The 24444-nt window shown below is 44.7% G+C and overlaps 1 protein-coding gene across 9 annotated transcripts in view; it reads right to left on the bottom strand.

Moving 5' to 3' along the window:
• The window catches only part of LOC106585083 (autism susceptibility gene 2 protein), a 380813-nt gene that overhangs the window by 123961 nt on the left and 232408 nt on the right, over nucleotides 1-24444 (bottom strand). For all 9 annotated transcript variants that reach the window (XM_014170870.2, XM_045707151.1, XM_014170873.2 and 6 more), the window contains one exon: nucleotides 3586-3615. In XM_014170870.2, the coding sequence (XP_014026345.1) occupies nucleotides 3586-3615 (30 nt within the window). The remainder of the gene's footprint in view (nucleotides 1-3585; nucleotides 3616-24444) is intronic.

Consider the following 24444-nt stretch of genomic DNA (forward strand, 5'->3'; position numbering starts at 1 on the left):
TCGCCAGTTAGAATACCTTATGATAGCTGTAAACTACACTGAACAAAAATATAAACGCATCATGTAAAGTGTTGGTCCCATGTTTCATGAGCTGAAATAAAATATCCCAGAAATGTTCCATACGCACAAAAATGTATCTCAAATGTTGTGCACAAATTTGTTTACATCCCTGTTAGTGAGCGTTTCGCCTTTGCCAAGATAACCCATCCACCTGACAGGTGTGGCATATCAAGAAGCTGATTAAACAGCATGATCATGACATAGTTGCACCTTGTGCCTGGGACAATAAAAGGCCACTCTAAAATGTGCAGTTTTGTCACACAACACAATGCCACAGATGTTCTGAGGGAGTGTGCAATTGGCATGCTGACTGCAAGAATGTCCCCCAGAGCTGTTGCCAGCAAATTGAATGTTAATTTCTCTATCATAAGCTGCCTCCAACGTCGTTATAGAGAATTTGGCAGTCCAAACGGCCTCACAACCGCAGACCATGTGTAACCACACCAGCCCAGGACCTCCACATATGGCATCTTCACCTGCGGGATCGTCTGAGACCAGCCACGCAGACAACTGATCAAGCTGTGGGTTTGCACAACCAAAGAATTTCTGCACAAACTGTCAGAAACAGTTTCAGGGAAGCTCATCTGCGTGCTCGTTGTTCTCACCAGTGTCTTGACCTGACGGCAGTTCGCCATTGTAAACAACTTCAGAGGGCAAATGCTCACGTTCAATAGATACTGGCACCCTGGAGAAGTGTGCTCTTTACTGGTGAATCCTGGATTCAACTGTACCGGGCGGATGTCAGACAGTATGTATGGCGTCGTGTGGGCGATCAGTTGTCTGAGGTCAACGTTGTGAACAGAGTGCCCCATGGTGGCGGTGGGGTTATGGTATGGGCAGGCATAAGGTACAGAAAACATACACAATCACATTTTATCGATGGCAATTTGAATTCACAGAGATACTGTGACGAGATCCTGAGGCCAATTGTCGTGCCATTCATCCACCGCCATCATCTCATGTTTCAGCATGATAATACATGGCCCCATGTCGCAAGGATCTGTACACAATTCCTAGAAGTTGAAAATGTCCCAGTTCTTCCATGGCTTGCATACTCACCAGACATGTCACCCATTGAGCATGTTTGAGATGCTCTGTATCAACGTGTACGACAGCGTGTTCCAGTTCCCGTCAATATCCTTGGTAGAGGAGCGGGAAAAAAATTCCACAGGCCAAAATCGCTATCACAGAATAAAATAGGTTCCGGGACTCATCTGATGGCATTGAGGAGTTTCACACATCAGTCACCAGCTTCATTAATAAGTGCATCGATGACGTCGTCACCACAGTGACCGTACATGCATATCCCAACCAGAAGCCATGGATTACAGGCAACATCCGCACTGAGCTAAAGGATAGAGCTGCCACTTTCAAAGAGCGGGACACTAACCCGGACGCTTATAAGAAATCCCGCTACACCCTTCGACGAATCATCAAACAAGCAAAGCATCAATACAGGACTAAAATCGAATCCTACTACACCGGCTCTGACGCTCGTCGGATATGGCAGGACTTGCAAACTATCACGGATTACAAAGGGAAACCCAACCGTGAGCTTCCCAGTGACCCGAGCCTACCAAACGAGCTAAATTCCTTCTATGCTTGCCTTGAGGCAAGCAACACTGAACCATGTGTGAGAGCATCAGGTGTTCCGGATGTGAGTAAGACAGGGTCACATTCACAAGGCCGCAGGGCCAGACGGATTACCAGGAGCATTCACTAACCATCTGGCAAGTGTCTTCACTGATATTTTCAACCTTTCCCTGACCCAGTCTGTAATACCTACATGTTTCAAGTAGACCATCATAGTCTCTGTGTCCAAGAACACCATGGTAAACTGTGTAAATTACTATCACCCTATAGTACTCACATCTGTAGCCATGAAATGCTGGTCATGGCTCACATCAACACCATCATCCCAGACACCCTGGACCCACTCCAATTTGCATACCGCCCCAACAGATCCACAGATGACAGAATCTCTATTGTACTCTCTATTGGAACACTGGTCACTTTAATAATGTTTACATACTGTTTTATGTATGGATGCCTGACGAAGACCTAAGGGTCAGAATGTTGTTATAAAAAAAATACCCTGGGAGCATGAGCAGCAGTGCACAGCGTTTTCCTTTCTGTTTTCCATGAGTTTGCCTACAACTCCAGCACCTGCAGAAAGTACCTGGATGTGCGTATGTTCTTCAGCTTTTGTACATACTGTTTTACTCATTTCATATGTATATAGTGTATTCCTGTCAATGCCATCCTATTCAACTATTGCTGTATATATATACTATTCTATCCTACATATTCTAAATATTCTATCCACATACTGTTCATTATTTCTATACATACATACTGTTCATTATTTCTATACATACATACATACATACATACATACATACATACATACATACATACATACATACATACACTACCGTTCAAAAGTTTGGGGTCACTTAGAAATATCCTTGTTTTTAAAAGATAGGCACATTTTTTGTCCATTAAAATAACATCAAATTGATCAGAAATACAGTGTAGACATTGTTAATGTTGTAAATGACTACTGTAGCTGGAAATGGCAGATTGTTTATATGGAATATCTACATAGGGGTACAGAGGACCATTATCAGCAACCATTAATCCTGTGTTCCAATGGCACGTTGTGTTAGCTAATCCAAGTTTATCATTTTAAAAGGCTAATTGATCATTAGAAAACCCCTTTGCAATTATGTTAGCACAGCTGAAAACTGTCGTTCTGATTAAAGAAGCAATAAAACTTTTTGGTTACTACATGATTCCATGTGTTATTTCATAGCTTGATGTCTTCACTACTTTTCTGTAATGTAGTAAATAATCAAATAAATAAAAAGCATGGAATGAGTAGGTGCGTCCAAACGTTTGACTGGTACAGTATATAGATGATTTATAAAGCCAGGCACATTTAACAGTTTAGGCTGTTGATTATAGACCTAAATAAGTTGGGGTTTCCTCTCTCCTCACTATTCTTAGACAATTAAGGCATGTAATATAACCATATACAATACTTTTATTATTAAGTGTTTTACTTTTCTATTACTTTCATTATTAAGTGTTCTACTTTTCTATTATTTCTCTATTTTCTTTCTCTCTGCATTGTTGGGAAGGGCCCGTAAGTAAGCCTTTCACTGTTAGTCCACGACTGTTATTTACAAAGCATGTAACAAATAACATTTGATCTGACTGAATCTAAACTGGCCCACCGCCCTATAAAGACACTTTAAGTTGCGGGTTTCCTTTATTTTGGCAGTTACCTGTGCGTTTTCCTTGTTAGTTTCTTTCTTTCTGTTACTTATCTGTAGGATGCAAATGCTCAACAGTAGTGTGACTAGCAGCATTGTCAGTCTATTATAACTCCTCCTCATCTCCTCTCACTTTAACAGAAGGATGTTTCTTCTTCTTCTTCAGTCAGGAACTCAACATTTGTTATTCACAACTCCTCAAGTACACTTGATGTGGTGGGGAAAGATACACAGAAAAAAGTCTTACCTTGTCATCAACGTCACTCTCGCTGTCACACTGCAAGGGAAGAGAAAGGGGAAACATAAGGAATTATTCATTTTATCCCCCCCCACCACCACCAGCAACCTCATAATCAGTGCAGATGTTATTTTTATGGTAGACTTCTTGTTCAGTGACAGCTTTCAACACAAATGAAGGTAGATGAAAGGAGAGAAAGTGTCGCGTTTGAGAGAGTTTTCAAGGTTCTAAAGGAGTACACAATACAATACAATAACGCTATTCTTGAGTTTTCTGTGCAAATACCATAGTTTACAAAAAGTGGAAAACAAATATCAGTATAGCGTGCACGAGTTGTCGAGTGTCCATTTTGCAATCAACAGAAAAGTGTCCTTCACTCTTTTGATTAGAATATGAATTGAGCTTCCCACACATCATCAGATCATCACATCCTATAACCAACATTCTCCATTAGTATGTTAACATGAATGTATTTCACATTTGGTTATAAAAACGGACTAAAACTTTTGAAATGCAAATGTTCAATTATGACCACAATGTATATAACCACTTGTCTCCTGCATGGCTAGCATTCCTTCATAAGGCACAAAAGCTGATCTCTCATTTAATCTCTACTTCCATTTCTCACGTTCATTAGGTGTTAATAGTGAATAAATGCTCCTCTCTCACTACAATGGGAAGTGAAGTTGTGGAAACAGGAGTGGACCAGTTGGTCAGACCTCCTGGACCTCACAGTGGGGGAGCCAGGGAGAAAAGAGAAAAGCTATTCAAGCAAAGAGCCATAGAGAAGAGAAGAAGAGAAGGTCCCCTGAAAAACACTGCCTGCCTGGCTTCAATCTGTCAATTAAGTTTCTGTGGCAACATATTTAAGTGCCCCTCTTTATTTTGTTTAACTCCTTTTCAGAGCCCCGGCACAAAGGGAGACTTTGGGTCAAAGGAGGCACAGCGGCCCTTTGTGTTGTAGCGTGGTGGGTCCAAATGTATAATTAAGTAACGAGTACCAATCAGCATATCAAGCCAGACCTGGGTTCAAATACTAGGCAAAATCTTTCAAAAACAGTTAGCATTTGCTTTAGTCTGCTTGGAAGTGCAGGACGGGGCGGGGTTTGCACTTTTGCGACTCTTCTATTTGTTCTATTGCACCTGGAAAACTCAATCAAGCCCAGCTTAAGAATTTGAAATGATTTCAAATAGTATTTGAACCCAAGTCTGATACAGTCCAGAGGTAAGGATGTCTCCAGAGAGCTACACTTCTGCCCTTGAATCTTCCCATTCTGTGGGTGAATGACAGACGACTTCTTCTGACTGGGAAGAGTGGTAAGTCAAGAGATTCTGTGGCTCAACATGATATGAATGACCATGTGTGTGTGCGTGTTACATCTGTCTACATAACATCTTAAGGCCATGCTGAAGTCCTAACCTTCCATTTTGAGCCATTCTTACAGAAGAAAGGGAGTCGAAACATTTACATTGGAGACCAGATCAATGAAAAAGAGAGAACACACGTATTAATGCATTGATTTCCTTTCTATAACTGGTCATTGTTGATAGTATTCAGAGGCAGTGAGTGAACAAGAGAGAGACTGGGAGACACACACAGACATATATATATATATATATATATATATATATATATATATATATATATATATAGCGAGAGAGAAACAGAAAGAGAATGAGAAACACAGGAAATCAAATGGCCCTGACTTTGGAAAGCATGTTTAAATGTTCAATTGTATACAATCAGGTGTGTGTGTGTGTGTGTGCACGTGTCTATGTGTGTGAGTTCAGGATTAGAGAAAAAAAGCCTGTTTGCTGTCTGTACCTTAATTCTCCAGGGAATGTTTGCAAACCCTAATTTCAGGGCTTTACTTGTCAAAAGAAATTATAGGTACATGGTATTAAAGAAACTGGAAGTGGCTTAGGCTCCCTGTCAATCAACTTCCCATTCAGCATTGGGAGTTCTCTGCAAATTGATTGTCACACATTTCTACCCAGATGAGCCTGTTACTGGCTCAACACAACCTGTAATCAAGCAGCATTTGTCTCTCTCTCACCACTCAGTCATTTGTTTAAAAAAAAAATCACATTCAAAAAAACTGCAGACTTTCTCCTAGATTTGCCTGTTGACATTGCGCCTGGAAGTAAATGGATCCTGGTTTGAGATCATACCCAGGGAACTGGGAGAAATGTGTTCTTAGTATGCACCACAACGGCTGCCTGCTGCTGCCGGGTGGCTCACATAGTGATGCTAGTTCCCCCTGTTATTGGGGCCGGGCTGAAACCCTGCATGTGCGGTGGAGAGGAACAGGTGGATTCTGGCTGCAGCTGAATTCCCCAAGCACAGACCTGCAGGCTGGTCTTACTGAGGATGAGGATGAGAGCAGAGGATAAGGAAGCCACAGAGTGCTGCTGCCAGTGTACTGGAGAGGAGGAGAAGGAAAAAATAATATCGAAATAGCACAGCAGGGCTCTCATCCCCCCCCCCCTCACCAATCTCTTTAAGAGACATTTCCTGCAGCAGAGTGTAAATAGAGGACTAGAGGAAGGATGGGGTTGTTCTCAGCAGGATAGGAGTTTCAAGTCAAAAGTGACAAAAAAAACAACAGCATTAAACACATAGTGGGGACATGGAGGTGGCTCATGAGGAGATGAAAGGGGTCTGTCAGGGCTGTGTTTGGTTAGCATGGGTCCAGTCTATAACTACATACTATTATAGGTCTACGCTGAGTCTATGTAAGGTCTACATTGGGCCGATGTGGGAAAGGGCTACAGTGGGGGCTGCATTAGGCCAATGTCATCCTGTACAACAGGGTTCTCTCGCTGTTCAACTGAGAAGAGATCCTCTGTGCTGTAGCAGTCAACTAGGGCCAAGCCAGGAGAGGGAACACATCAGCCAAATGGGGAAAATGGAAAACCACAAACACACCGACCTCCCCTAACCAACAGCAGGACGGCAGGCCAGGCCAGTCAGAGGGGACGTTGTTAAAAACCGAGAGATATGTTGCTCGCAAAATTCCCTGACAGGAGCCCCAGCGGGTCCACCCTCTCATGGATATTCAAAAACAACCCCCACCAAAAAAGAAAAAAAATGAGAGAAGATAGAGAAAACCTGGCTACTGGTTCAGAGGCAGGCGGAGCAACATCTGCACCTGGCAACCGCTGCCGCAGCGAGAAGAAATCAGGGAATAGCTTCACCGGATGGCTCAGTCTCCCTTCCCTCTCCTCCCCTCCACACCTCAGACGGATGGTTTTGACATTTACACAGCTTTCAACACTTTAGGAGCAGGAGATTTATTTTGACAGAAGAGAGAAACACCAGTCCAGACTGGACCCGGGTCGGGTCTCAGTGCTAGGCTAACCCCAAGACGACCCCATATCTCAGACCTGGAATGAGGCAACAGGGCTGAGGAGGGAGACAGGAGGCTTCAGGATTTTTTTGTTGTTGCAGATTTTGTAATAGACGTGTGGGGGAAGACAATAAGTGCTGCGCATCCCGGAGCACATTAAAAAAATGACTGGACAAATTAATCACCCAGTTCCACCCGTCACATTCTGAGGAGATTTGCGATAAATTTTCCTCGAAGCTAGAGGGAGAAACTTTTCCGGCGACATAAATACTGGCACAGCGTCAATGTCTGTCGGGGCTGTCTGCTTGAATACTGATTGGGGCCATCCTGGCTGTGAGATATCCACAAGGATGTAAAAAAAGAACGGAGGCTTGTGGCGCATACATTTCACTGCCAGCTTGTGCTCCAAAAATTCAACTGTGACATTATACTGAAACTACTCATATTTGTGCCTCAGCCAAATAAAATATTCTCAGAAATACCACCACCCACAGATATGATAAGACCTCATATTCACTATTGACAAAGCCAAAAGGGTGAGATAGTTGGGCATCTTCATGTTGTCAGAGAGAATGGCTTAAGTCCAGCTACTGTTTTCCTCAGTCCTAAACGGCCATCTTGGTTTATTATTGGGAGAACGTGGTGAAAAGCACAAATTTCCTACTGTGTCAGACCTCAGAAGCACTCTCTGTAGGCCTTATTGCCCATCCAGATACACAGGGATCTAATGGTAGCTTTACCCATGAAACAGCCACAATTTCCTCCACCTCAATTTCCCTCCTGTGGCTCCGGAGATGAGGTGTGTGATATTGGGTGTGTCCCAAATGTCACCGAAGCGGAAAATATTTCTGATATCTCAGATTGTTCTGGCAAGTCTCACATAGGAACTTAAGTGAGAGGAAGGATGTTTGACATGCTTTTTACATTAGTATAGTAAACCATTTTTTAAGAAAGTCATGATTAAAGTGGCCATTTTAGGCCCTTTTTTGACCTATACATGCCTCCTGTAAGACCTAATGATCCGTGTACCCTACATGATACAGACAACACCTTGGTGTCATTGTGCTCCTTAGAGTGTGCTCCAACATATGGAATATGTTTAGATTTTGAAATACACATATTCTAATGCATTTATTCAACATTAAAAATCTTAATATTTTCAAACAACCCTTTTTGATTTTGTTCAGTTTAAGACATTGTTTGGAACAATATAATCTACAAGTACATCAAATGTCCAGAGTGGGCTCTCCACTAATTCTGAAGTTCTGATCAATTTTATGAGCACCACCAACACAGTGGATGACAAATGGAATCAAAGGGAAATCCTTCTGCTGGTGATGCGCTGAATATGCAATCCTAAAAGAGGGCTGTGATTGGTTAATGACCTAAAATGTAAATTTCTATGTATAAAATGGGTCATATCAATAAAAGTACCAGAGAGCCCATTCTGGAAATTTGATGAGTTTGAAGAGTATATGGTTCCAGACAATATTTCTAAAAATAAGCAAAATCAAAAACGGTAGTTTTGAGATATTAATCTAAATATTTCAGAATGTAGACATACTCCATATGTTAGAGCACACTATAAGGAGTGTAATGACACCAAGGTGTTGTCTGTATCATGTACAGTTCACGGATCACTATGCATACGTCATAATTCAAAAATCTATAAATTGTGATACAAATGTAAAAAGCGTGTCTGACATCCTTCCTCAGAACAGTCTTTTTGCTCCCGTTGGAGTCGAATCGCACAATAGGGTACCTTTTAGGAGGCAGATTTTGGCCCTGCTTGGGTACCCTGCCACTGTCGCCACTCCTAGGGCCGCAGAAACACCAACCACCAGGCAGGCATGTTGTTAGCAGCAGCACTGGAAGTTTCTATTGCACCACAGAGCATGGCACAAGGTTAAGCACTTCTTCCTACAGGACTCACACATCCATAATTCATGGAGCCGATGTTTCTTGCATGCTCCTGTGTTTTCAGCCCCCTCTCAGTCTTAACACCATCCATGGGAGAAAGAGAGGGAGAAACATAATGATGAGTCATCGCAGAGGCTCGGGTGTGGGAGAGGTTGAGACGACGCTGAGATTATCCTGATTGTGTGACAAACAAGGGGAAAATAAAACAAATAAACCTCTCTTCTGGGCTCCAACGGAAGAGCGCACAATGCCCTGGGTTTGCTGTAAACCAAAGACGGAGCGAAAACAAAAAATGCAAATTTTTCAATAGAGAGAAGCCAGTGGTTACGTTATGTTCTCCCACTGTAAATAAAATAGTTTACTGGCACCACAGAGTTCATAGTTTCTAACACTGGGCTTTACCGTTGACGTGACTACCAGTGTCACAACCACTCGTCATAATAACAAACTTAAGCAATTCCTCATTACCCCTCCTGGCACCTGCATACCAGTCCTGCACTCTGATTTGACCAAATGCTCAGATCCATTCAGCCATTTGACCCTTGACCTTGCCTGGGGGCTGCATGGGAAGTCAGGGGCCTAATTTATAAACCGTGTATACGTACATACAGTTGAAGTCGGAGGTTTACACACACTTAGGTTGGAGTCATTAAAACTCAACTCACAAATTTCTTGTTAACAAACTATAGTTTTGGCAAGTCGGTTAGGACATCTACTTTGTGCATGACGCAAGTAATTTTTCCAACAATTGTTTACAGATTAATTCACTGTATCACAATTCCAGTGGGTCAGAAGTTTACATACACTAAGTTGACTGTGCCTTTAAACAGCTTGGAAAATTCCAGAAAATGATGTCATGGCTTTAGAAGCTTCTGATAGGCTAATTGACATCATTTGAGTCAATTGGAGGTGTACCTGTGGATGTATTTCAAGGCCTACCTTCAAACTCAGTGCCTCTGCTTGACATCATGGGAAAATCAAAAGAAATCAGCCAAGACCTCAGAAAAAAAATTGTAGACCTCCACAAGTCTGGTTCATCCTTGGGAGCAATTTCCAAATGCCTGAAGGTACTACGTTCATCTGTACAAACAATAGTACGCAAGTATAAACACCATGGGACCACGCAGACGTCATACCGCTCAGGAAGGAGACGTGTTCTGTCTCCTAGAGATGAATGTACTTTGGTGCGAAAAGTGCAAATCAATCCCAGAACCACAGCAAAGGACCTTGTGAAGATGCTGGAGGACACAGGTACAAAAGTATCTATATTTTGGAGAAATGTTCTCTGGTCTGATGAAACAAAAATAGGACTGTTTGGCCATAATGACCATCGTTATGTTTGGAGGAAAAAGGGGGAGTCTTGCAAGCCAAAGAACACCATCCCAATCGTGAAGCACGGGGGTGGCACCATCATGTTGTGGGGGTGCTTTGCTGCAGGAAAGACTGGTGCACTTCACAAAATAGATGGCAACATGAGGGAGGAAAATTATGTGGATATATTGAAGCAACATCTCAAGACATCAGTCAGGAAGTTAAAGCTTGGTCGCAAATGGGTCTTCCAAATGGACAATGACCCCAAGCATACTTCCAAAGTTGTGGCAAAATGGCAACAAAGTCAAGGTATTGGAGTGGCCATCACAAAGCCCTGACCTCAATCCTATAGAACATGTGTGGGCAGAACTGAAAAAGCATGTGCGAGCAAGGAGGCCTACAAACCTGACTCAGTTACACCAGCTCTGTCAGGAGGAATGGGCCAAAATTCACCCAACTTATTGAGGGAAGCTTGAGGAAGGCTACCCAAAATGTTTGACCCAAGTTAACCTCTCTTGGGCTAGCGTCCCACCCACGGTTCACACTATTCAACAGCCAGTGAAAAATCAGAGCGCCGAATTCAAATCAACAAAATGTCAAAAAAGTTCTCAAACATACGACTATTTTACACCATTTTAAAGGTACACTTCTTCTTAATGTAAACACATTGTCCGATTTCAAAAAGGCTTTACTGCGAAACCATAAAGTTAGATTATGTTAGGACAGGTACAACACAAGAAAAACCACACAGCCATTTTCCAAGCAGGAGAGGGGTCACAAATACCAGAAATTCAGCTAAAATGAAGCACTAACCTTTGACGATCTTCATCAGATGACACTCCTAGGACTCAATGTTAGACAATACATGTATGTTTTGTTTGATAAAGTTCATATATCCAAAAACAGCATTTTACATTGGCGCGTGATGTTCAGAAAATATTTTGCCTCCAATACTGATGGTGAATCAGCACAACAATTTACAAAAATACTCATCATAAACGTTGATAAAATATTAAACTGTTATTCAAAGAATTTTAGATAACCATCTCCTTTATGCAACCGCTGTGACAGATTTAAAAAAAGCTTCAAGGGGAAAGCACACTTTGCAATAATCTGAGTACGGTGCTCAGAAACTAGGCAATACAGATACCCGCCATTTTGCAGTCATAAATCATAAATAGCATTAGAAATATTCACTTACCTTTGATGATCTTCATCAGAAGGCACTTCCAGGAATCCCAGGTCCACAATAAATGTTGTTTTGTTCGATAAAGTCCATAATTTATGTCCAAATACCTCCTTGTTGTTTGCGCGTTCAGTAAGCTACTCCAAATGTAGGAAGCGCGCCGAAAATTTCACGACGAAAAGTCAAAAAAAGTTATATTTATGTTCGTTGAAACATGTCAAACGTTGTATAGCATCAATCTTTAGGGCCTTTTTAACATAGAACTTCAATAATATTCCAACCGGACGATTCCAATGTCTTGAAAAACGTTTTGGAACACAGCTACCTCCTCACGTGAATGTGTGCCAATGAGCTCATGTCCTTCCCTGAGTCACCAACTCCCCGGCCTTCTTGTTCTCTCTCTGTTCACTGCAAAAGCCTGAAACTAGGTTCTAAAGACTGTTGACATCTAGTGGAAGCCTTAGGAAGTGCAAAATGAACCCTAAGTCACTGTGTGTTGGATAGGCAATGACAAGCTCCAGATTTCCCACTTCCTGGTTAGATTTTTCTCAGGTTTTTGCCTGCCGTATGAGTTCTGTTAAACACACAGACATCATTCAAACAGTTTTAGAAACTTCAGAGTGTTTTCTATCCAAATATACTAATAATTTGCATATTCTAGTTCCTGGGCCCGAGTAGTAGGCTGTTTAATTTGGGTACGTTTTTCATCCGGCCGTGAAAATACTGCCCCCTACCCAAGAGAGGTTAAACAATTTAAAGGCAATGCTACCAAATACTAATTGAGTGTATGTAAACTTCTTGTGATGAATGTGATGAAAGAAATAAAAGCTGAAATAAATCATTCTCTCTATTATTATTCTGACATTTCACATTCTTAAAATACAGTGGTGATCCTAACTGACTTAAGACAGGGGATTTTTACTAGGATTAAATGTCAGGAATTGTGAAAAACTGAAAAAAACTGAGTTTAAATGTATTTGGCTAAGGTGTACGTAAACTTCAGACTTCAACTGTATATACCCCAAAATGTATGTGCACAAGTTATATGTCACGACTTCTGCCGAAGTCGGTCCCTCTCCTTGTTCGGGCGGCGTTCGGCGGTCGACGTCACCGGTCTTCTAGCCATCGCTGATCTACCTTTCATTTCCCATTGGTTTTGTCTTTATTTTCTACACACCTGGTTTTCATTATCCAATTACATGTTCATGTATTTAACCCTCGGTTTCCCCCATGTTTGTTGTGCGTGATTGTTTTTATGTTCATGTCGGTTCATGATGGTTGTTTTTTTCGACAGGTGCTGTGTTCACCCGTGCGTAATATTTACCGTTGGTTTTTGGTCAAGTGTATTTGTTACCTTGTCCCTTTATTTTATGAGTAAAGTACGTTGCTCACTCATTCTGTTCTCCTGCGCCTGACTTCATGCACCAGCTACACTCACCTTCTGACATTATAATCATTTTACTTGACTTGAGAATGTGCTCACCTCCCCGTAATCTTTAGACCATGCGTACGCACACCTGCTAGTGGTTAGCATATTGTATTGCCAGCTGGCAAGTAGGTCGAAGTATTTGGTGCAAATGGGGGATATGATGAAAAGCTTATTCAGAAAAAACAAAAAACAAGAAAACAAGAATGCAGCCATTTGCCGATTGTGAGAAAAGGGAAAATCTGTGTTTTATTTTTAGAATCTAAATTAATTAGACAGGAATCTTTTTCCTATTTATTTTATTTTCATAACCATTGCAAAATAAATTCCTCACCTTTTCTGGCCATGATGGGTTCATATTCCCGAAGGAGCCATACAACAATTACCGTGCGCATCTCTCATTTAATTGGACATAGTAGCCTAGTAAATAGATACAGGAGACTATATGTATTTCAAGTTTTGCAATACCATCGGCAGCACGGTTTATAATACAGGTATACAGTTGAATTTAACAGCTGAACAGTTGTTCTTTTACATTGAAGTAGGCCTTAGTAAGCTACTGTAAGTAGTGTAATTGACAGTCCATTTCCAGATACAGAATAAATGACTGCTAAAGATTAAAACATTCTACCAACAAAGTAAATAGACTGGTAGTTATTGTTAAATATTTGACAGTATGAGTAGGCTACAGTATTGGTGTGTGATAGGAGCGTGACATCATTGCCTATTTAATCTCAGAGCCTATACCAAGGCAGGGCATAGAAACCCAATAATCTATTGATAAACTAAATATTGAACAACAATTTGTCTTTTGCATGCCGTGGACTAACGCCAATAATTCCAAATTATACAGCAAATAAAGGCCATTATTGTCACCATAAAAAGTGAAAGGAGGGTGTTTTCCAGGCAGAGTTTTAATGCTCGTTCACGGGCGCAGTTTTACGACAGGTCTGATTTAGAACAGGAAACAGGCTGTGTGTGCCGTTGCGCCAAGTTTCTAAATGTTAATAGTTTGGAAACGCGCAGTCTTTTCAGAATTGGTGCATGCAGATTCTTTTGGGGAAATTTACGCAACGGTTATAAATGAGGCCCCAAGTGATTACCAGGGGTCAGACCGAGGGCTGGGGATTAGGGACGTATTGATCTAGCTGAAGACGGACGCGCCTGAGTGAAAAGTGCCCATGGGCGGAAATGATATCGACCACAAGAAGAAAAGGCCCCGGCTCTGATGTAAAACCATATTTGAGCTGGGGACCTCTGAGATGGCTGTACAAACAGAGAGCTGAGTTGAGAGCGAGCGAGAGAGAGAGCGAGAGAGAGAGAGACAGAGAAGCGTAGAGGAGAGACAGGGGCTGTGAGCAGCTCTTTACATTAGACAGACACCAAGGTTCCTTCCCTGGGAGGAGCTGAGGAGCTGACACACTTCAGGGAGCTGAATAACAGACCATGTAAATCAACCAGAGTGATGAAAGATATAGGCCTGACCCCCGACCCTGCCAGGCCAAGCCAAGCCAAGCACGGCTTTACAAAACCCAGATCCCGTGCAAACAGCCTCCTTCAGGGACAGCCAGCCCAGCGCTTCACTTCACTTCCAGAGCAGTGCAGAGCATGTGGTCAGAGGACAGGCAGGAGGGAGGGAAACAGAGGGGGAGATTCCCCCTTTTAAATTAAAGGACTGCCTTTCCACTGTGCACACACTGGTTGAATCAATGTTGTTTCCACGTAATTTCAATGAAATTATGTTGAACCAACGTGGGATAGACATTGAATTGACGTCTGTTCCCAGTGGGTTGTGCCTTCCAACTAGAAATCCCTCAGCCTTTGCTTTCAGCACTCGCTAGGGGAGGGGGGCTGGGGGGGGTGTTGGCGGTCTCTCACAGTAGTCTGGCAGGGAGAGGAGCAGACACTAATGGGACTGATAGGAGAGAGATTGGGGAGCATTTATTCATGAGTAAAAGAAAAAAAAGCTGCAAAAAGCCAGCAGAAAAGGGACTGGGAATACACAATCGTATTATGAATAAGCAACAGCCCTAGGAGAGAGAAAAAAAATGTAGGCGGTAGGGGAGTACGAGAGAATTGGACAGGGAAAGATGGGGGAAATAGAGAGAGAGAGGGAGGTGAGATATAGAGAAAGAGAAAAATACAGATTTACAGCGTCCATTTTAGCAGCTCATCTTTCATATAGCTCCCATTGGCTTTCTGCTTTCTCCCCTGACCCTCTCCTCTCTCTCTCCTTCGCAGCTTCCAGATAACTCCACAACCACCACCAGTAGCAACCACCTCCCTGTCAGAGACACACACCCACCCACGCACATAACCCCTGGCCTCCCTCTGTTTTAACACGGCTCCTGGCCCCCACCGCAGAGCAGAGCTGTAGTAGCAGCAGAAAGCAGGCACTGGGCATTGGACATTTAAGTCGGGTGTAGGAGAAATTAGCAGAGGAAGGAAGGAAATGGGATGTTGACTTGAACTGGCCCTGAGGGCAGCTGAGAGTCTCCCTTCTCAGCTCGGCTCCGCTGGCTACCTGACAGTTTGATGGAGTGAGTGGAGGCTTCCCTGAGGCCCGTCTCTCACACTGATGTAGCTCAGTGAGGAACAGATTGAGCCCCCGGGCATTGCTCTATACAGTTACTCTCTCTCTCTCTCTCTCTCTCTCTCTCTCTCTCTCTCTCTCTCTCTCTCTCTCTCTAACCCTCCCTCAGAGAGAAAGGGGGTGAGAGACACAGACATGCAATAGACACACACACCGCACACATACTCCCCCTTCCCTGTATCTCTCCCTCCCTTGGACAGCATTGTGATTAGCACTAGAGATGCTGTTAACTGAGTTCCAGCATACGCACAGGGGGAGAGAGAGAGAGAGAGGGAGAGAGAAAGGGAGGGAGAGACGGAGGGAGAGTGAGAGAGATAAATAAATAGGAGCTAGGGAGAGAGAGAGGGGGAGTCAGGGGCTGTGAGAGAGCATACAATGAAAAGAGTCTTGCGGCAGCCCACTGTGTGCTGGTCAAGAGAAGCATGTGCCGCTGGGGGGGCTCTACTGCTAATTTCAGGGGGCAGCCAAGCGCTTCACGCTAGACTTGTCATTCGGCCAGAGGGGCATTCATGCTGGGTGACAGCAATTGCGAAAGCAGGCCATTCTACCCCCTCCGTCCCTTCCCTCTCGCCTCCCACCCTCTTTTCTCCTTTGCAATGATCAAAAACTGTCCTAGGCAGGCTAAAGAATTACAAATGAGTGTCCTGTGGCACTGGCTGGGACTGGATTCAACTCTCCCTCTCTTCTCTTCTCTCCTCCCTCTCTCCTCAGATGGCTAGGACAGCGTAGCTCATCTCCAACCCCCTGTCTGTCTGCAGGCTTTTGTACTGCAGCTTGCTCAACAACCAGTTAACATAGCATTAATCTACAACAAAACAAGAGGGTTAATCCCAATCACAAATCTAATAGAAATACAACATGTGAGCTCCTGCCCTGGGATGAGCAGAGAGCAGCAGCTTCCACACTAACACTGCATCCTAAATTACACCCTTTTCCCTAGAAAGTGCACTACATTTGAACACAGGGCTCTGGGACACGCACACACTAAGGCCAAATCTCTCCCCTGTTACATGTTCTGTCTGTCTGTCTGTCTGTCTGTCTGTCTGTCTGTCTGTCTGTCTGTCTGTCTGTCTGTCTGTCTGTCTGTCTGTCTGTCTGTCTGTCTGTCTGTCTGTCTGTCTGTCTGTCTGTCTGTCTGTCTGTCTGTCTGTCTGTCTGTCTGTCTGTCGTCGAGATGAAACCGCTGGCCAACAGATTTAATCAGTGACATCGACTTCCAGAGGATTTGGCTTGCCCTTGGGTTACCTCTGAACTTGGAGAGAAAAGGAGAACAAAGTCATTGGAAATCATTAGGGGGTAGTGTAAGGAAGACAGAGCAGAAGGCTGGTCTTCGCTGTGGTGCAAAACAAACTTTCCTCACCCTTGGCTGAGGTGCTCATCATGGAGACTAGACTACTGTTTACAAAATAAAAGATCAGACACTTGTTTTCCACGGCACTACTGACAGCTATGGAGAGAATGAATAGCACTACTGTAGAGAGAGAGAGAGAGAGAGATGTTAACAGCTGGTTCTATCCTCCTTTTTAAAAGCGGTGTCTGCCTCAGATATGTCAACTGAGAGAGAGAGAGAGAGAGAGAGAGAGAGAGAGAGAGAGAGAGAGAGAGAGAGAAAATAGACAGAAGCAAGAGGGATGAAAGGAGGAGGGTGAGAGATGTAGTCGGTAATGAAGAGTTGGTGGAGTAGTGGGGGGTGAATTATCCTGAGAGCAAGAAGGAAACTTCTGTTATCTTTCCAAACAAGCTATCACGAGAGATGGAGTAGGGAAGAGAGAGGTGGAGCAGGGAAGAGAGAGGGAGAAGGAAAGAGAGAGGTGGAGCAGGGAAGAGAGAGGGAGAAGGAAAGAGAGAGGTGGAGCAGGGAAGAGAGAGGGAGAAGGAAAGAGAGAGGTGGAGCAGGGAAGAGAGAGGGAGAAGGAAAGAGAGAGGGAGAAGGAAAGAGAGAGGTGGAGCAGGGAAGAGAGAGGGAGAAGGAAAGAGAGAGGTGGAGCAGGGAAGAGAGAGGGAGAAGGGAAGAGAGAGGTGGAGCAGGGAAGAGAGAGGGAGAAGGAAAGAGAGAGAGAGGGAGAAGGAAAGAGAGAGGTGGAGCAGGGAAGCAAGATGGAGAAGGAGAGAGAACAGAGAGAAGGGCAAATCCATGGTAACGGAATTTCATTTTAAAATGTATGTCAAACAGAAACCATTTTACAGGAAGAACTGTGCACATACAAAGTTTGGTAACAGAATATTTTACCATAATTCTGTTACCAAACTATGTATCTGCAGTTTTTCCAGTAATTTTTAATTTATATTTTACTGTGTAAATTGTTCAAAGTGGTCATTGTGCATAGAGTTGTATGGTTTGTTAAACATTGAAATCAATGGTTTTTGGTTGCCATACATTTTAAAGTGAAAAATCTGAGCATCAGCGTAAATCTGTTACCGTGGAATTGCCCAGAGAGAGAGAGAGGGAGAAAAGAGGAGGGGAGAGGAGGAGGGGGTACAGTATTCACAGTGAACATCCTCAGGCTGTGAATAATTTAGTGGAGCACTGGGAAGACGAAACAAAGACGAACACAAAACACTGGCAGCGTTTGACCCAGAGCTGCAGCTACATCAGCACACATCACAGTTGAGAGCTCCCTTTCTCTCTCGCTCCTCTTCTTCCCACTCTCTCTGTTTTTCACTCTATACCCTCCCTCTCTTCCTCTCTCCCCACCCCCTCCCTCTCTCCCCCTTAGAGCGCCAGCCAGTGAGGAAACAGCTGTGCTCTCTTCTTGTTTAGCCTCACAGTCTATGAGACCCAGCAGAATGGCTGACAACTCAGTTCCATGTACATCCCACTGTCACTTCCCCCATTCACCCCCCCGGTCCTCAGAGAGAGGAGAGAGACATGACGCTGTCTGCCACTGCTAATACTGAAGCAGGGAAGCTGGGCTCAGCCCAACCTCCATGGAGCCCAGCCGTCCCTGCAGAGTGCAGACACAGTGCCCATCACAGTCAGGAGCTCCTCTCCTTTGCCGGACGTAGAGACAGCTCTGAGACAATGCAGCTAAAATCAGCCGGTGGATATGGCAGGGCAGGGTAGGTTACTGCAGACAGTAGGGTTCTATAGTGCGGATGGAGCAGACCTCTGCTCTCTCCGTTATTAGGGGGAGGAGAGATTAAATAGAGCTGATTAAGCACACTTCGTCAGGGCACCATGCATCGCTTCACCTGCTGAGGTAGGTGTGTGTGTGTGTGTGTGTGTGTGTGTGTGTGTGTGTGTGTGTGTGTGTGTGTGTGTGTGTGTGTGTGTGTGGTGCAGTGGGCTGAGGATGGCATCTGCGGAGGGATGTGTGGAGGGGGTGGGTCGGCCGGAGGGGTGGGGTCCCGCCGCTCATCAACACTGCAAGGCGAGGTCATTTACTACCGTAATTAAAATGTGGCCATTTACAGTACGGAGCACCAAAATAATCAGACAAACAAACAAAACAAGTAACATACTTTCTAATACAAACAGCTATTCTCTCTCCTCCTCTGTCTCTCTCTCCCCGTCTGTCTCTCTCTCTCTCTCTCCCCGTCTGTCTCTCTCTCCCCCTTTGTCTCCCCTCTCTTTCCCCCTCAGTCTCCCCTCTCTCTCCCCCTCTGTCTCCCTCCCCCCCGCTCTCCCCCTCTGTCTCCCTGACATTAATGGGAGGTCCCTTGTTTGTAAACGTGCCAAGTTGTGTGCACCACCGCAGGCTGTCTATTACAGCAGCCCTCTGGGATGCCTGCTCCATATGGCGCCACATATGGCACTCAGCAGTATCAATTAATGTTGTTATAATACAGATTTCTATCAGCTGTGTTTTCACTCCTTCCCTCCTCTCTTTTACCTTCGATTCTCTTCATTTTGTCCCACTCCCTCTCCCTACTTCCTTCGCTTGTGTGCGTGCGTGCGTATGTGAAGCTTTCGACCCGCCTTCCTTCCCCTGATTCCTCACAACCTGTCTTATCCCCTATCAGAGAAGTTGGGCTTTTGAGCTCACCTGTCAAAGCTGCGTGGTGCTATAGAACCCCATTCAAAGGCCCTGAAACATGGGGCTTTTGCTCCCTCCTGCTTTCATGCACTAGCTCCAAAAGTTGCACAATTGTCAACGTGTCAGATTCTCCTACAGCAAAGGAAAGAAAAGCTTCTGAAATAGAAAAACTGCAAAAAGTTGAAAACACTTCAAGTGCACCAGGAAGGGAAAATGTGATGACGTGAATGTATAATAGTGACTATGGGGGTTGGACGAGGCCTTTATTCATCTCTTCTACCTCCTGTAGCGGTCACATCGGGTCAGCATTAGGCCTTATCAGAAGGATCATTTGTGCCTTAAGTGTGTACAGTACAAAGTCATCCTCACACAGACAGACACAACGGAATGGGGTGGTTTCTAAACCTGAGTGACTTTGGTGTCTTGATCTGACGGGGAGGAGAACAAGAGAGCAGCAGAAAGCGGCGGCGGTGCGGCGGAGTGGTGCTCAAAGGGCTCCCACGCCAACACGCACAGCAAGCTTCATCAGACAACGAAAGAACGAGAGAACGCCACAATTAGAGGAGAGATCACTGGCAGCCCGGTGAGGAACGCTCCTCCCGAAACAAGAGCCCCCCCCCCCCTTAACAGAACGTAACTCTCTGGTTTTGAGGAAGAACACTCTCAAAGGGGCTTTAAAACGTTACGGATTGGCTAATCACTCTCAGGATGAAAGAGTTCCGAGGTGAGGAGCGGCGCGTGCATCTGCGGAGAATTGGGGAGAAGACGGGGAGCTTCCTCATTCGGATTCTTCTGATTTCTGATTCTGATTGTTTTGTTTCAGCACCTCTTTTCGTTTCAGGCATGCAGACAAGGCAGTGAAGCCAGGCAATGGAGGCAAGCAAGGCAGCCCCGTTTGAAGGTGCAGTCAGACTCATGCTTTGTAGTGATATCTCCAGCAGCGCAATCTCATTACCGTGTGATGTTAGGAGGAGAGACGCAACGCAGGGGTGGATTGTCATCGCATAGCTGTCAAAAGTTCCAACAGGGAATAGAGATCCACTGACTAACTTCTCTGATCTATTACTGTATATTTCCCAGACAAGGCTTTAGTTTAGCATGCTAACACAGTCTCGTGTCACACAGGAGCCGGGAGTTAAAACCGCGGTAAGGCACACGATGCTCCCCAGGCCCATAGAGCTGATTGGGATTCAACTGGGCAAATTAAGCTCTGCCTGTAACATACAGTAAGTCTATACATCTAATGTCCAAACCCCAGATGCAACTATAAATACTCTGTAATCCCTAATCTCTACGGTGGGGTTTGTTTCACTTCACGGTGGTTCACTTTCTGTTACAGTACATCTACTTAATTTGAACACATAGTGTATTACACAGTCTTAAGGTACAAACACAACTACAAACAAGAAGCTATTTGTGTTTTGAAGGTGAACAAGTTCCAGAGGGCATCAACATCCCACACCTCTCTTAAACTGGGTCGAGATCTCAGCTCAGAGGTTTTACTTCCTATTAAACAATCCTTGCCAGTTCCTTTTGGGTGTCCTCTCTGTCCTCGCTAAGTTGATTTCATACGGGTCCCTCAGACCAAGCCTTCCAATGAAACGTTGCTTTATTCTGTTGAAGAGGCCAGCCAGAACCAGGGATTGATTGAGAAAAGAGCCCGGTTACCATGTGAACCCGGCCTGTTGCTGGGGAGACCGTCACAAAGTGCTTCCTGGGTAATTCTCGAGGTCACTGGTTTGGTTTGCGCTTGGTCGTGTGGTGCAGATGGGTTCACCCTCATTCAAGGCCCAGCGGGAGCTCTTTCATTAGGCACCGTGAATACCCTCATTCATCCCCACAACCTCAATTGGTCACGCTGTGTCTATGCACAGGGCCCAGGACAAACGTCCCCCCCCCCACCCACCTTCGTCACGGTGTTTTTTTGTTCTGGCTCATCAAAGATATTGTCAAGCCTCAGGCCCCAAACTTGAGACACACCAGTCAACACATACAGATTTGTGCTGGCCTGCAGAAACAGAGGAAAGGTAAGAGACTAACATTCCTTTGTTTTTTGTTGTTGTTGTTTCTAAACCTTTTAAAAAGACATTCGTGACCCAGCTCCATTTTGGTACGCGATATTGTGATCGAAAAATCTCACAATCTCATAACGGCCCTACATAGACAACAACTCTGACTTTACATCAGTAACATACTGTGCCACACTCCTGCTCACAGTTCAGCCTGCTGCATTCTGCAGACTCTAGCACATAGAATGAAATAGAACATGCTGGCCTAGTTGTAGCGTAGCATTCATGCTGCTATGTTCTCCATAGAGAGAGCCTAGCTGAACAGCCTAGTTGAGCTCTGCTCTGGGCCATTCCAGTGCTAAGCTCCTCTGTCTGTGTGCTGAGCTGGGGCACTGCTGTAATGAACTGGATGTGCCTAGCCCATGCAGCTGCTGGGTGGGTCGGCCCTTCATTCTCCCCTTCGCCTCATCCCAGGCTCTAAGAGAGTCTCAGGTCTGTCCTAGTGAGAAGTGACTAATTGCGTCTAGTTGTTAGTGCCCCTGGAATGAGATCAGATTCAAGCAGTGACAGGCTGTGCAATCACTTATTCCCCCCACCCCATCTTTCCCTCCTCCAGGTTTACCCTTCCGCTTCTCAGCCTACCGGGCTGTAAAATTGAGCGGATGCCGGGCAGGATACGGAATGAGACCTGGCATCTTTTTACGCGGACGCTAACCTTGAGAAGAAGGGCTGCCTGCATGCAGCACCAGAGAAGGAGAAGGAGAGGCAGCCATCTTGGACTGGAGAATGAGGGGAGGAGGAGGTGGAGGGGGTGGAATGACACTCCTTTATAAATCAAAGAGGACAACCTCCAAGCGGGAAGGAGGATGACAACAGAGTCCATATGAGCACAGGCAGGGGGTGTACCCATAACAAAAACATAGCAGGAGTCCTCAATGATGTTAAATGCACCATTATATCCCACATTGGCTGCCGCTAGAAACAAGATGGCGGCAGGGTGGAAAACAGGTTTGATTAAGACTGGGAGCTTGTTTCCATTGACGCTCAGGAAGGCGCATGGCTGATGCGCAAGACAGAGAGAGAGAGACCGAGAGAGAGACAGAGCGAGAGGGAGAGAGACAGAAACAGAGGCAGAGAGAGAGACAGAGAGAGAGAGAGAATTTGGCTCTTTATTAGAGGTGATTAGTCTTTTCTCTCCTCCTCTTGTCTTTATTTTGTAATGTGCTATCTGTTATTCCCTACCTGCATTCCACTATGCCACCTCGAGCCTCAACTAGTACAGAAAATGGATTACGCTATGATGAACAATTTACATTTTTCGCGTAATATTTAAAAATGTAATTTCTTAAAAAAAATTAAAAATACATCCCCTATTGCCTATCGTGTTAAGGAAAACAAAGGACTCTTAAAATTAAATTAACTCTTGCGTGAGGCATATTTTACACCCCAGCAATCATTTACCATGTAGAAAGAAATAAAACAAACCCCAGCCTCAGTTAATGATTTCAGCCCCTGTTCTAGAGAACAAACGCCTACCCTCCATCCCCCTCCTCATCCCTCCATCCCTAACACATGACATTAGTGCTGTGAGATGGTCTCTCCACAAGAGATTAACCAGGTTAAAACTCCCAGGCAGCTCTCTGGTGGGGCTGCTCTCCCAACTCTGGGGTCTGCACTATCATTTGCAGGAAAATGTCTTCAGTAATGAAGACTCCAGGCCCATAAATCCTACTGGCCTCGCCTTCCTTTCCTCGCCTTCCAACTCCATTGAACAGCTAGTAAAAATTCCCCTTTAAAAAATTCATAGAGCAATTTTACCTCAAATCCCTCCCCGCAAGCACAATTATGGAACTTTCATCTCAATTGATTTATGTGCTGGGCAGGGGAAGAAAAAACAGGCTGTAAATCATTGTTTTTAAAGGGAAGGAGTGCTTAGGCCTTTAACAACCAGGCAGGCAGGCAGGCAGGCAAGCAGGCAGGCTGCGTGTTACAGTGGAAGGAGAGAAGAGTGGGAGGAGATGCAAGGGAAGGAGGAGGGAGGATGGGGGAAGACAGGGGGGTATGGGAGCGTAACGGAGAGGGAGCGAAGGGAGAGGGGGGTAGCTATTCCACTTGATTAATAACACTAATCAAATTATACAGTGTTCCACTGTGCCCTGAAATCTGGGGCCATAATGTGTTCTAATGGCGAGGTTCATGGAGCTAAACTTCAGGAGGGAAACACCTTGCCACTGCACCTGACTGCTGCACATCTTAATGAAGGCAGTAAAAACCCCATTTCCAGCAGCCATGCCCACAATGAAAGAAGAGATTGTACTGTAGTACTGCGCCCTGGCTCCATAGTGTAGCAAAAATGGAAGACTCTAACAAAAGACTGAGCAAGAGAGAGAGAGAGGGGGGGGGGGAGTGGGGTTAAGAATATGGGGGCAATAAGAGACATCTATCTGAGGGGATTTAAAGGAGAGAGCCGCACCAGATATAAGTGGATGTGGTGGCAGAGGGATTGGTGGTCCTTCTAAATGATTTATTTTGGGCGAGAAGTCCGCCTTTGACACGCACAATCTCCTGCCTGCTTAGGGATAAGCCGGCCTGCTTTGCTACGACTGTTATCCTTAAAGGGGTCTGACAACAGCCACATTTCATGACTATTTTACGACTGATGTGCCCAACCACAGCCTCCATCCATCCAGGCCTCCCTCTATTCATCAACACACACCCTGTCTGTACAGCTCCTGGTAACCCCTGCTTCAGAAACAGAAACAACAGCCATTGGTCAACTAGACTAAAAGGTGGGCCGGATGCTGGATACTGCAAGTGGGAGGTGGGGGTGAGAGAGTTATTTAACAATGATAGAACAAAGGAATAGGGCTAAGGCCTTCTTCTAAGGCTGTCTTCTAACCTCTGAATCTACTTGTAAGCTGAGTGGAACACAGCAACGCTGCTATGCGTGGTTTCATTTATCCCGTCTCTAGACACGTAGTCAGCAAAAAAAGAGAAACATTACGGTTGGGATTAAATCAGGTAAATTACACACGATGCAAACAATCAGATCAGCTGTAATGTCTCAATAAAAGCAAACATTATTTTAGTCTTTAG

The sequence above is a fragment of the Salmo salar genome, chromosome ssa24, assembly GCF_905237065.1.
Source record: "Salmo salar chromosome ssa24, Ssal_v3.1, whole genome shotgun sequence".
Lineage (NCBI taxonomy): Eukaryota > Metazoa > Chordata > Actinopteri > Salmoniformes > Salmonidae > Salmo > Salmo salar.